The 13,580-nt window shown below is 31.8% G+C and overlaps 1 protein-coding gene across 1 annotated transcript in view; it reads right to left on the bottom strand.

Moving 5' to 3' along the window:
* IQCB1 (IQ motif containing B1) overlaps positions 1 to 13,580 on the bottom strand; it is a 51,832-nt gene that overhangs the window by 18,795 nt on the left and 19,457 nt on the right. The window contains exons 6-8 of the mRNA XM_063113391.1: positions 10,976 to 11,075; positions 2,866 to 3,044; positions 796 to 905 (exon numbers count right to left, since the gene is read on the bottom strand). Coding sequence (XP_062969461.1) covers positions 796 to 905; positions 2,866 to 3,044; positions 10,976 to 11,075 — 389 coding nt within the window. The remainder of the gene's footprint in view (positions 1 to 795; positions 906 to 2,865; positions 3,045 to 10,975; positions 11,076 to 13,580) is intronic.

Genomic DNA, 13,580 nt, shown 5'->3' with positions numbered 1-13,580 from the left:
ATGTCTGTCCTGTACATGCATAGTTTTGAGATTAGTCTAAGATTTGTGAAGGTTCATACACAGAAGTAGAGAATTTCCTTCCTTTGCTCTCTTCCTTCCAGGTTCTCCTCCTCATCCTTCTGCCTATCTTGATTTTTTTTCTTGGCTCTGATTGGTTTTGGATTTGGAATATACAATGTACTCATTTCCTTTTAGATTAAAAAATATCTTTAGTTATTTTAGATTTAAGTCTGTTTTCCATATTTATTTTAAATTTTCATCTGGAAATCAGAAAGCTAAATGCCTCTTCCTATTGAAATGGTCTATCTGGAGCCACCATTTTGAGTATACTAGAGGAAGTGTAAAAAAACAATCAATAAGCTGCTGTCTCAAACTTCTAAATAGTTTTTATTAATGCAAGTATTTACATGGAGGCAAAAAGCATTATTGTTATATCTCAAAAAACAAGATGGCTAGCCACAGGTGACCATAATTACAGTTTGCTACAATTTTTTTTGGAAAAAACAATGAAAGAAGTTTAAATTGCTTATAGATAAAAGAAGATCAACACCAGAGATGAGAATTTCATAACAAATTGTGAAAAAAAATTGATGTGGTGGTATCTATAAGTAGATGTAAATGAGAGACTAAGATTATGTTTGTGGGCAGGCTGAATGGTAGACAGACAGAGAATTTTAAAGATATAAGTGCTTTGCTTAAAGTGTTAAGAGAAAGAAAGTGAGAAACATTTAAGGAAAACAGGTTTAACACAGTCAGCATATATCATGCAAATTATTTTTATAATTTAATTAATACCTGCTCTTCTACTTCCTGATAGGTCTTTAGGCTTAAAAGGCCAACAAGCTGTCTAAGTTCTTCACTAAATTCTGTCCCAATTTCCTGTTTATTTAGTAGACTTCTGAGTCCTGAAATAGAATAACAAAGGGTAGAACCATTAATAATAAAACTTTGTTATCTAATCAGTATTAATTTGAGGTTAAAAAGTCTGGTTTAGGAAGAAATGAACACAACAAGATTAATCATGTGATTTCCTTTTCCCTTTTCTCAAAGATTTCTACATTGAGGTCTTTAGGGTATTTCTCTTCAAAGATTTCTAAGTGCCTACTTGTAAGATTTGATGCAAAAGTCTGTCTGAAAAATCTCTTTAATAAAAAAAGGGAGGTGGGATAACTGTGGTTAGTCAAAGAATAGAAAGATGTGTTTCTGTATTTTTCTGTTTAAACATAAATACTTTAAACTAAAACATTTTTTAAAAGATAAATTCTTATGAACATATACTCAGTAACTGCTTACCCTATGGAAGGACTTAAGCAGGTTATTATTATCCATTATTAAGGGAAGTTATTATTAAATAAAAATATATAGTATCATATGTAATTTGGGGCAAATCAATAGATTCCTGAGCAAATATAGAAGTGCTATTAACACTAGGATTCTGCATTTTCATCCCCAAATAATATAAAGTAGTAGTAAAAGGTACAAAGTAAATACTATTTCCAGGGCATGTTGGAATGATGTATTACAATGTCTATTGAATATAAGTACATAACGTGAAATAACCTTGCAGTGTATAACCGGGGAAGCCACTATATGGATCTTTCCATGCCTTATACTCTCTTCACGACCCAAGTTCTCAGAAGTATTAATACCTATAAAATATCTTGAGGAACCTGAGTGAGTTCTGCTTTTGAGATATAAGTCAAAGAAAGGGAGAAGGATTGAGGTAAAATTCTTTATAATGAACTCTGTTGGACATTCACATTTCTGTAGGTATCCAATTATAGAATTGAAAAATGTATATCTGGCAAAATATCAGCTAGAGATTTCTATTAGTGGCATTTTTTCTCTCTATTCCTGCAATACATAATTACAATGTCCACAGTAATGACTGATGCAAAGTAAGTTACTAAAGTGCCTTCCGAATCATTAAGAATGATTAAAAGGCCATTCTAATTGTGGGGGTATTAAATGCATCATGTTATATTCTAATCTTTATGAATTCTCATATAGTATAACCCTATATTAGTAAGTATATTTAATGAACTATAAACTCATTTCCTCACCATGCTGAATAAGCAAATATGTTATAATTAATACATAGTTCTGGTCAGCAAAGAACTTAAACAAAGCTAACATATAACTTTGCTTGGAAATTTTTAAAAAGTACACTATCTGTGTGATTTTGGGTAAATAACCTAATTTTCCATGCCTGTTTCCATCTCTATAAAATGAGGATGAGTACCTATCCCACAAAGTTGTTAGAAAGATTAAATATTTTAATGCGTGTAAAGTATGTAGAACAGTGTTTGACATATAGTAAATGCTTAATTAAATGAAAGCTATTATATGAGAATGGTAATACATTGAGTCCTTTCATCAAAATATCTGACTTTTTGTTCACATATGTGTTTGATTTTGAAGATAAGGCAGATTTGTTTTTGTGGAAAGGCAGTGAAGGAGTCGAAGAGCAATTACTAATTTATATAAAGACCAAAAGAGTTATCAATCTTTCAAACACAGCTCTATTTTCTCCACTAAAGCTGGTCTTGATAAAGTCACCAATCTTTCTGATCATCATTTTACTATGCTATATGATATATGCAACACACAACCTTTTTGTCAGAGAAGGAGTAAATGTTTATTGTAACCTCATCAGCAAGGTATCACATGTCTTTCTGTTGAGACATGAAGATAATGGCTTAATTACATAAAAACTTTTTTCTGACTTGGTATCTATTGTGATAGGGTTTTATCTGAACAGTTCAGTTATTAACTTTTCAAAATATAAGAATTTTGTTTTTCATAAACCATCAATAAAATTTTTCTTTTTGAGAATCCCATGAAAAGCAAGAATGCATGTACTACCTTCACAGCAGGCACTTAGCCTCAGTAAAATCAAAATTTCTGGATGGGATTCGGCCATCAACAGCAGGAGCTTTGTAGCAGTACTTCTTATGACTGGACAAGGAGTTGATAAAAGCTTGAAAACAACTTCATCTAAAATTGAATGTAGGGTTTTTCCTTCTATTCTGAGTAAATCTCCACTAATAGAATAAAATAAAAAATTAGACCATTACTAATTGATACATAGGTATCACCAAATTTAAAACAAAAGATTCAATAACTTGATGCCTGATTGCAGCCTAATCCAAGAAGCTAAACACTTTTTTAAACATGTAGCTTGGTTCCAAGAATATATCATATTAAGTCAATTAATATTTATTGAATTCCTACTGTGTGCAAGATACCATGCTAGGTACAATGAAGAATACAAATTAGCCAAAGGTCCTCTCCTCTGAGAAAACCGCAATCACACTGAGGAGAGAAGAAAAAATAAATAAATAAATAAAAATAAAAATAAAATCAAACTGAAGAGGAAAAATAAACATGTAAAATGTTATGTAACAGGTGATTTAAAAGCTTCAAGACAACAATAAGAGCAAAATCATAAGCTACACAGGTAACAGTTAAATAATATACGAAGACAAAAATGGCATAGGAATTCAATTATCATGTGCTTAATACAGTAGTAACTTTATCTTTCCTTTGGTATTTCCTTCATTACATTAACAACCTTATCTTGCATTAATGATGTCATGAAAAGTTACCTAAAACTTAGAAATAGTCACAAGGGGTTACTGGGTATCTCCCAGTAGACTTCCCCCCTTACACAGTATGTGATTTTCTAGGGGTAGGTACCTTTGTTTGACTATCCACTTACTATTAAGATATTTTACAATTCTGTAAAAATAGAGGTTGGCTGGTAGAAAACAGATAATGCCAATGATTCTTATCTGACAGCAATGCAAATGGACTCATTCAACATCAGTGCAGATGATTCCTGTTCAATAGAGAAGGTAATTCTAAAGGCTACTATACATTTATTGCTTTATAAAACATTAAAGTTTTTTTCTACTAGCAAAATTTTTTCTCTTTCAGCAAATTCATTTCTACATAAATCTCCCTTCCTCGAATTCTCCTTTGGACCTATGTAAACATCTTACTGGTTCCCTTGTTATTTGATAAGTGGAATAAAATTTTTGACCAATTTCATTTTATATGTGCATAAAAGTCATATTTTTAGCTTTTTGAAAATTATACTTTGACAGTGACCAAAATAATTTCATTAAGAGAAAAAGAGATCAGTACACTCTCCTAAATTTTATTTATTTACTTTTTGGCGGCTGGCCAATATGGGGATCTAAACCCTTGACCTTGGTGTTATCAGCACTGCACTCTAACCAACTGAACTGACTAGCCAGCCCTTATCCTAAATTTTAAAGTTTCAGAGTTTAAAGACTTCAAGGGTCATCCAATCAAAATACGTGGGAATGTTTTTGACACCTGTTTCTGTGCCCCCTTGTCTCTTATGCTATTCTCTATGTCTAAGATGCCCTTTCACCATTTGAAACTCAGGTCAAAAGAAAGCCTTCCATAGATATCCCTATCCCAATCTGATCACTTCTTTATTCCATATCCCACAAAGAGTTTACACAACATTGCAATATACTAGTTCAAATGCTTTTAAATGCTCTTTAATTTCCTAATCCTAAAAACACCCTCTCTAGATAAACAAATACCATCTTATCTTTCTGCTTCTATTCTGATCCAAACTTCCATTCACTTCTCAAACCACTCCCATCTGGCTTTCTTCCTCACTGCTTCACTATACCACCTTTGATAAGATCACTTCATCAATATAACTTCCCAAATGCCAGGTCACATTTATAACACTAAGTGCTTATTTTCCTAGACCTGTTTTTACCCAATACTCTCTACCCACCCAGCTTCTGTGATATGATGTTCTGGTCTCCCCTCTGCTCTCCACCCATGTAACTTTCTGATAATTTCTGTCTTTCTGACAATTTCTCAGTCTTCTTCATGGGCTTCCCTTCCTCATTATATTCCTTAAAGATTATTCCCCAAGACTCCATGTTCAATCCATTTCTTTTCTCACTCTACTCATATTTCCTACTGATCTCATCTTTTCGCATGTTTTTAACTACCACTATAAGCTGCTGATTTGTAAATCTGTAACTCTTGTCAGAGCTCTTCCAGAAGTCAGTTTATCTATTTACCCATTGATGAACATTCGAGTCATTTCTAGTTGAGGTCTATTACAAATAAAGCTGCTAAAAACATTTGTTTATATGGACACTTATTTTACTGCCCACTGAAATACCTATGCTCAACATAACCAACACTGAATTCACCATCTGTCTCACAAAATCAGCTCCTTATATGTTCCACTTACCGCAGTCTGTCTTATCACCCAATATAGAAGACTTGGTGTCATAGCTGACTGCACCTTTTATCTTATCCCGTATGAAAACACTCACCAAGTCCTGATGATTTTTATTTTTAATAGCTTTATTAAAGTATAATTGATAGCTGCACATATTTAAAGCATATAATTTGATCAGTCTGACAAGTTTCACCAACACAAAGAAGAAAATTAATATATTCATCACCCCCACCAAAGTTTCCTTGTGTTTGCTTCATTGTAGTTCCTCCCTCCTTTCCCTCTCTATCCCTAGGCAACAACTGATCTGCTTTCTGTCACTATAAATTATTTTACATTTTCTAGAATCTTTATATAAATGAAATCATACAGTATTTATTTTTGTTTTGGTCTGGTTTCTCTCACTCAGCACAATTATTTTTATATTCATCTGTGTTGTTAGGTGTATGAATAGTTCATTCGTGTTTTTTGCTTGGTAGTATTCTATTGTATGGATTTACCACAGTCTAATCACCTGTTTATGATGGACATATGAGTCATTTCTAGTCTTTAGCTATTACAAATAAAGTTGCTATGAATATCTGTATACAAGCCTCTGTATAGATATTTTTATTTCTCTTGGAAAAATACCTAGAAATGAAATGGATGGATAATATGGTAGGTGTACGTTTAGCTTGTTAAGAAATTGCCAAACTACTTTCCAAAGTGTACTATTTTACATTCCCACCAGCAGTATAGAGAGATCTAGTTCCTTCACACCCTTGTCAACGCTTGGGTCAGTGTTTTAAGTTTTAACCATTTAACAGGTGTGTAGTGGTATCTCCCTACTGACTTATGTTGCTGAACATCTTTTCATATGGTTATTTGCCATCCATTTATCTTTTCATAAAGTGTACAAATCTTTTGCCCATTTTTCAAAATTTTTTAATTAAAATTTGAAAACTCTTTATATATTCTAGATACAAGTACTTAATAAGATATATGTTTTGCAAATATTTTATCCCAGTTTATGACTTTTTTTTAATGCATTACAAGTATCTTTTGAAGAACAGACTTAAAATTTTGATAAAGTCTAATTTAAATCTAATTAATTTCTTATTGCATAGATTTTACTTTGGGTATCATATCTAAGAATCTATGAAATCCTTGCTCAACCCAAGAGCACAAGGATTTTCTACTATTTTTCTTCAAGAAGTTTTATACTTTAGGCTTTATATTTAGGTCTAATATCCATTTTGAGTTAATTTTTGTATATAGTGAGAAGTATAGACCAAAAAAATCTTCCTTTGTACATGAATAGCTAATTGTTCCATCATTTTAAAAGACTATCCTTTTCCCACTGAATGACACACCTCTGTTGAAAATCAACTGTCCACATATGTGTGAGTCTATTTCTGATTCTATTTTGTTTCAATGATATACTGTCTTTGTACCAATATCACATTGTTTTAATTACTGTAGCTTTATAAATAAGTCTTAAAATTAGGTATAGTTCTCCAACTTGGTTCATTTTCATTGTTAAGCTATTTTACTTTAAATCTTTTGATTATCATATAAATTGTAGAATCAGCTTGTTAAATTCTTCAAAAAACAGGATTATTTTCCACACATTTCAGAGTTTTTGTTTTTGTTTTTATTAGGAGTTTAGAAGGATTTTCAGGTATCTAGGTATTAATTTCCCAACTTAATTCCATTGAGAACAGAGAACATACTTTGTATGACTTAAAATACTTTTAAGTTTATTGAGACTTGTTTTATGACCCAGAACATGGTCTATCTTTGTAAATGTTCTATTTGCACTCAAAAAGAACGTGCATTCTGCTGTCATTTGGAAGAATGTTCTAAAAATGTCAATCACATCAAGTTCGTAGATACTGTTCAAATCTTCTGCAGTCATACTAATTTTTTGTCTACTTATTCTATTAATTACCAAGAGGTATATTAGCATCTTTCACTTTAAGGATTTATTTCTCCTTGCAGTTCTAACAATTTTTGCTTTTGAATTTCGAAACTCTGCTGTTAGGTCAATAAAAGTGTCCTCCTGATGAACTGACTTCCTTATGACTACAAAATAACCTTCTCTATCACTGGTAAATATACCTTGCTCTGCAACTTACTTTGTCTGATATTAATATAGGTATTTCAGCTTTCTTTTGACTAGTATTAGCATGGTAAATATTTTTTCATCCATTTACTTTTAACCTATTTCTGTCTTTATATTTAAGGTGCATATAGTTGGTTCCTACTTTTTAAAAATACAACCTATCAATCTCTTCCTTCTAATTTGAGTTTTTCAACCATTTACATCTAATATAGATAGATGTAAATCTACCTCTTGGATTTTTCATTGTTTTGTTTGTCCTTTATTCACTTTCTACTTTTCTTACTGCCTTCTTTGGAGTTACATATTTTTTATGATTAGTTTTTATTGACTTTGTTGGCTTATTAGCTATAATTCTTTGTTATTTTACCTGTTGCTTTAAGGTTCACAGTATATATTTCAACTTATCACAGTCTACCTTCAAGTGATATTATACCACTTCATGTATAGTTTATGAGCCTTACATCAGTATACTTTCATTTCTTTCCTCCTAGCCTTTATGCTACTGTTGTAATACATTCTATTTATACATGTTATAAATCTCCCAATACATTGTATCTGTATAGCCAAATATTATAGATATAATAAAAATATCTTACACATTTACCTATGTAATCACCATTTCTGATATGCTTTGTGTACTACCATTCTCCTTCTGGACTTCCTTAAACATTTTTTGTAGTCTGCTGGTAATTTCTGAAAAAGTATTTTGCCTTTGAAATATATTTCCACTGGGTATAAAATTCCAGTTTCAGTTTTTTTTTCTTTTAGTACTTTAAAGATGTTGCTCTTTTTGCTTATGTTTTTTCTAATAAGAAAGTTGCTGTCATCCTTATCTTTATTCCCCTATATAATGTCTTTTTTTCACTCTGGTTGATTTTAAGATTTTCTTTTTATCACTGGTTTGAGCTCTTTGATTATGATGTGTCCTCATGTGGAGTTTTCTTCATATTTATTGTCCTTGGGGTTTGGTGAGCTTTTTGAACCTACAAGTTTATAGTTTTCATCAAATGTGGAAAATTTTCAGCCATTATTTCTTCAAATATTTTTTTCTAACCCTACCACCTCCTTTAGGTACTCCAATTACACCTATATAAGGCTGTTTGTCCCACAGCTCACAAGATGTGTCTGTCTTTCCTTTTTTTCCTAAAATCCTTTTTCTCTGTTTCATTTTACATAGTTTCTACTGATATGCCTTAAAGTTCGCTAATCTCTTGCATGTTAATCTGCTGTTAATCCCATCCAGTGTTTTTCATCTTAGACAATTGTAGTTTTCATCTTTAGAAGATCAGTTTGGGTCTTACGTCATACATGTCTCTATTTAATTTTTTGAATATATGGAATACAGTTATAATAAGTGTCCTTGTCTGTTAATTCTAACATACGTGTCAGTCCTGATCAACTGATTCTTCTCATTATGCATCCTATTTTCCTGTTTATTTGCATGCCTGGTACTTCTTTGCATGAAAGACATTGTGAATTTCATCTTGTTGGGGCTGATCAGAAATAAAGTGTCAGTAACATTCTGTAAAACCAAATCAACTGTTAAGCTGCTCTGTAGCATAGTCATGACTGTAGATTACATCTGAACATCATCAGTATGCAGTAAATACAAGAATTGATCACTTTGTAATACTAAAAGAAGAGGGAAAAAAAAGTGATCAAAGCAAATATTCTATGATGGCACAAATGGGATGTTATCATACTTTTAAAGCCAAGTCAAAGCATGACCATTTCTGCTGAACCTCTGCCTTTGTATACCCAACAACAAAAAAAGACTTTAAGATGTAGGCAGTTTCAGTAACCACATGCAGTTAAGTTACTTGGAAACAATTTGATCCTTTCTAGTTCTCCTTTTATGATTTGTCTGGATGGCCCAGAATAGGTTCAGTCTAGTACTAACTATTCCCCACTAATGAGGTGAAACCTTCCTCAATACTCTACTCAATGACTCATTATTTATGAGGTTTTGCAGTTTGGCTGATGGAAACAGTCACTATTCTTGGTCCTGTGTGAGCTCCTCGCACTGTTCCTTTTAACCCTTTTGGATTATTGTTTTCCCTGACATTGGGTAGTTAGTTACCTCATACATATGTGCTGGTCAGTACTCTCCTGAATACTTCAAGGGAACCCTCTGCAGATCTCTGGGTTTCTCTCTGAGTATAGCTCTCTCTTCTCTGATATTCTGTCTTAAAAACTTTAGCTGTATCGATGTCCCCAGACTCTCAGCTCTATTTCTTCAACTCAAGCTGACTGGGATGTTCCTTCCTATGCTACAGCCTGGAAACTCTCTCAATACTATGAGTTAGGGCAATTGTAAGGTTCATCTTGTTTATTTCATTTTCTCTGGGTTTTCTTTTCACTGACTCATGTCCATGTCCTTGAAAACTGATGTTTCATGTTTTCCTTTCTACTCAGGTGGGAGGTAAATCCATCCCTGCTATTCCATCTTGATAAGAAGTGAAAGTGAAGTCATTGTAATTTTAATTCATTATTTTAAAAAATCCATTCCCCAGGTACCAGTGCCCAAGGCCAAGATTTTATACTTCACTTGGATTACTATGATTGCTTCCTCTAATTATGTCCTCTTCTGAGTTTTGTCCTTCTTAAATCTTTTCTCCACACCAGAATAAGAAATGTAATCTGACTACTTTTCATCTACTTTTAAAAATGGAAATGTAATCTAACAATTTTCATCTACTTTAAAAATCATCAATGGTCTCCATTGCTTATAGGATAAGACTTAGTTTCCTTATACAGTATATAAGTTCTTCGTTACTTAGGTCTCTGAAGAACTTGCTAGCCACCTCCTTATGCCAAACTTTAAATCCTAGCAACAATGAATTGTACCTACTTTTCCTTCTCAGCATGTTACTTTCTTATCTCTGTGCTTTTGCTTATGTTGTTACCTTTGCCTTGAAACACCACTTTCTACTCTTCCTCCCAAACTAATTTATCATCCTTAAAGTTTCATTTTAGGTGTTACCTTCTCCAGAAAGCATCTCCCAGCTCAGTTTGGGTTAGACATTCCTCTAACACTTGTGTATACCTTTAATATTGCAGCTTAATACAATATAATTATGTTTCTGTGTTCTGTCCCTTCTACTCTACTGTAAGTTCTTTGAAGACAAAGTTTATATCTTAACTTTGTAAGTGCAATGATAGATACAGCACTTGGCACATAGTTGCACCTTAATAAATCCATACTGAACTGAAAGAATGGATTATTTCAACTGGGTATACACTGCCTTTCCATTTTAACCTGAGAAATTGAATATTACTTCTTTTATACCCTTTTTTAGCACCTATCACAATACTGAGCTTAATGCTTGTTAAACAAATATGTGATTAAGCATTTTCTATTGTGATCCCAATATTTTTCTTCAGATATCACACTAATTCTCTCTTCTAAGCCTGAGATTTGACCTGAAATCTTCTTAAACTCTGAGATAAGATACTAATTTGATAAAAATTTCCAGTCTTTTATAATATTTTACTTTTTTTGAAGGGTATTAACAGAGCTTAAATGTCATGTACAAATCATATGCAATTGATTTTAGCAAAATGAGAATAATATTGGTAATGCTTCTGATCAAAAATAAAAAATAAGCAATTTTGTAAAACTAAGTCACCTGTTGATCTGTAGTATATTTTGTAGCATAGTCATGACTGTAGATCCTATTTGAACATTGTCAGTTTGCAGTAAGTATAAGAAACGATCACTCTGTAATACTAAAGGAAGAGAAAAAAAAGAAAGATTAAAGCAAAGATTCTATGATAACACAAGTGGGATTTTGCCCTTTTAAAACCAAATCAAAGCATGACCATTTTTGCTAAACTCTCTGGTTTTGTCATTTTTCCCTTTGTCATTGTCACTCTATAATAAAGAAGGTTTTAAGATGAAGACAGTTTTAACTAGCCATAAATAATAGTCATTCCATTTTAATGAAGTTATAGTCACAGCATCCATAAATACCAAGCTAAGAATCTGTTATCTCTCTTTAAATTGAAAATTTAAAAAAAAATAAAATTTCCTAAATCTGAATTTCTTTTTCTAGCAATGAATGTTGGTGAATAAAAATAAATTTTCTGTGAAAAAGACAGAATATAAAGGGATGGAAATGGCACAGATGACTATAATCAGTTGTTCATGTCCTTGAAAATTTAATTTTGTTACAAAACATCTTAAATAATAATGAAAACATTAACTACAAAAACATTTGTTTTTATTGTTTTATAATTTTTAGTCTCTTAGCAGCCAGTTATGAAGAGTTGGCATTGAATGCTTATGCAAATTGCTTAACCTCTGAGAACATGTATTTCTTCATTTGTAAGACTAGAAATAATACCTCTCACGTGGGCTAATGTATAATATCCTAGAACAGGGTATGTTTCCAATAAATGTCAGTTTCTATTCCCTTCTCCACTAACTGAGCAGAATTTTAATTAAAGTGAAATCAGGTATGCTGGCAAGCTGGCTTTGTGGGCACTTATCTTGGCTTCTGCAAAACTTTACTATTTTCTCCTTTTTATTTTCCAAAGGAACTGATTTGATTTCTTTCCCATATTAACTTCTGTTCTTCATTTCTATTTATATAGTCTAATATTTCACTAGACACTGTTTTAAAAAATGTTTAACAGCTTAGAAAAACCATCTCACTACTTTTAAGTATTTCTATGGCTTTTGATTTTCTGTCACTTTAGTAGTAAAAAAAATTCTCTGTAGCTGGAATAAGTATATTTTTCATTTTTGTCTATTTAAAAATGTTTAATAATAACTCTTTAACTTCGAAATCACTGAAATTATATGACATGTAGTGTGTGTATATAAGTTTGTCTTTTTTTCTATATTGGAAAAAATTATGCTAACGTGATTTATTAAATAGTCATTCCATTTTATTTTTTATACTGTTTGTCTTATAATACATTATTATGTAACTCATTTTTGGAGCTCCTATTTTGTTTTTCAACTGTGGCCAGATAACTATTTGATAAAGTAAGTCCTACTTACTACTACCACTCCTCTAAATAAAAACTGACACTTTGCCCATTTATTTATTTAAGTTTTGATAATGGAAGTTTCAAACATACATGAGTAGACAGAAAATAATAAATTCCCATGTACTCAGCCTTAACAACAATCAACTTGTGGCCAGTCTTGACTTACCTACCCTATCCACTCCCATTTTATTTTGAAGCAAATCTAAGATATCAAATTACTTTATCTATAAATATCTCAATATATATTCCCAAAAGATATGAATTGCTAAACAATTTTACATAAAAATGGTCTCAACATAACCATGGTCTTAGCTAATAATTAATGATGATCCTGTAATTTCATTAAATAGCCAGTCATGTGTTCTAATTTCCAATTATTTTGTGAAGTTTAAGTTTGTTTGAATCAAGATCTAAATAAGACCTACATATTGTGACTGGTTGATATCTTTTGAATTTCTTTTAAACTAGGAGTTCTTTGATCTTTTTTTTTTCTTTCAACTTATTTGTTGAAGAAATTGTGCCAATTGTCTTATGAATTTCTCACAGTCTAGTTTTGCTAACTGCATTCCTGGTGTGTAATGTTTCTCTGACCTGTACATTGGTAGTTGGGACAAGTGGATTGAAATGATTCAGGTTTGAATTTTGGGCACATATACTTCATATATGATGTTATGATAAGCTATTAGTAGCACTTAACGTCTGATTGTTTCTCTTTTTGAGATGTTGACAGCCATGGGGATGATCAATTCCTAAATCTGTTAATTTACTAAGAGTTGCATAATGGTGCTATTCTATCATATCTTTTTCACTTATTAGTTAAAATATTCTTATAAAGAAGAATTTCCTCTATTTATAAGAAAAGGCAGGATAAATGCTGGATTCTTCATTTACCAGTTTTTAAAATGAATCATTTCCCTAGCTGAGTCCATTGGTGATTGCTCTTTAGTCTCACTGTATTTAGTATGTTTCAATCCACTGCAGTTATTATATTATCCCCATTACTCTTCAAATTTCCCATATTTGGCTAGTAGAAGCTTCCTTATGTTGGCTCCCAAGTCCTTTTCAAAGAATCCTATTAGACTTTGATTGTTTCCTTTATATCTGGTATTCAAGAAATTTCAGGCTCACCTTGTATAATTTCCACCCCCGGCCTATAGTCAGCCATTTCTCCAAGGAGGTGATTTCTTTTAGAGAAAAAAAGGTTGTTGGAGACCCCATTTTTGATGTACCCTTTTA

This window comes from Cynocephalus volans, chromosome 1 (genome assembly GCF_027409185.1).
Source record: "Cynocephalus volans isolate mCynVol1 chromosome 1, mCynVol1.pri, whole genome shotgun sequence".
Lineage (NCBI taxonomy): Eukaryota > Metazoa > Chordata > Mammalia > Dermoptera > Cynocephalidae > Cynocephalus > Cynocephalus volans.
This window is presented reverse-complemented; position numbering and strand designations above follow the sequence as displayed.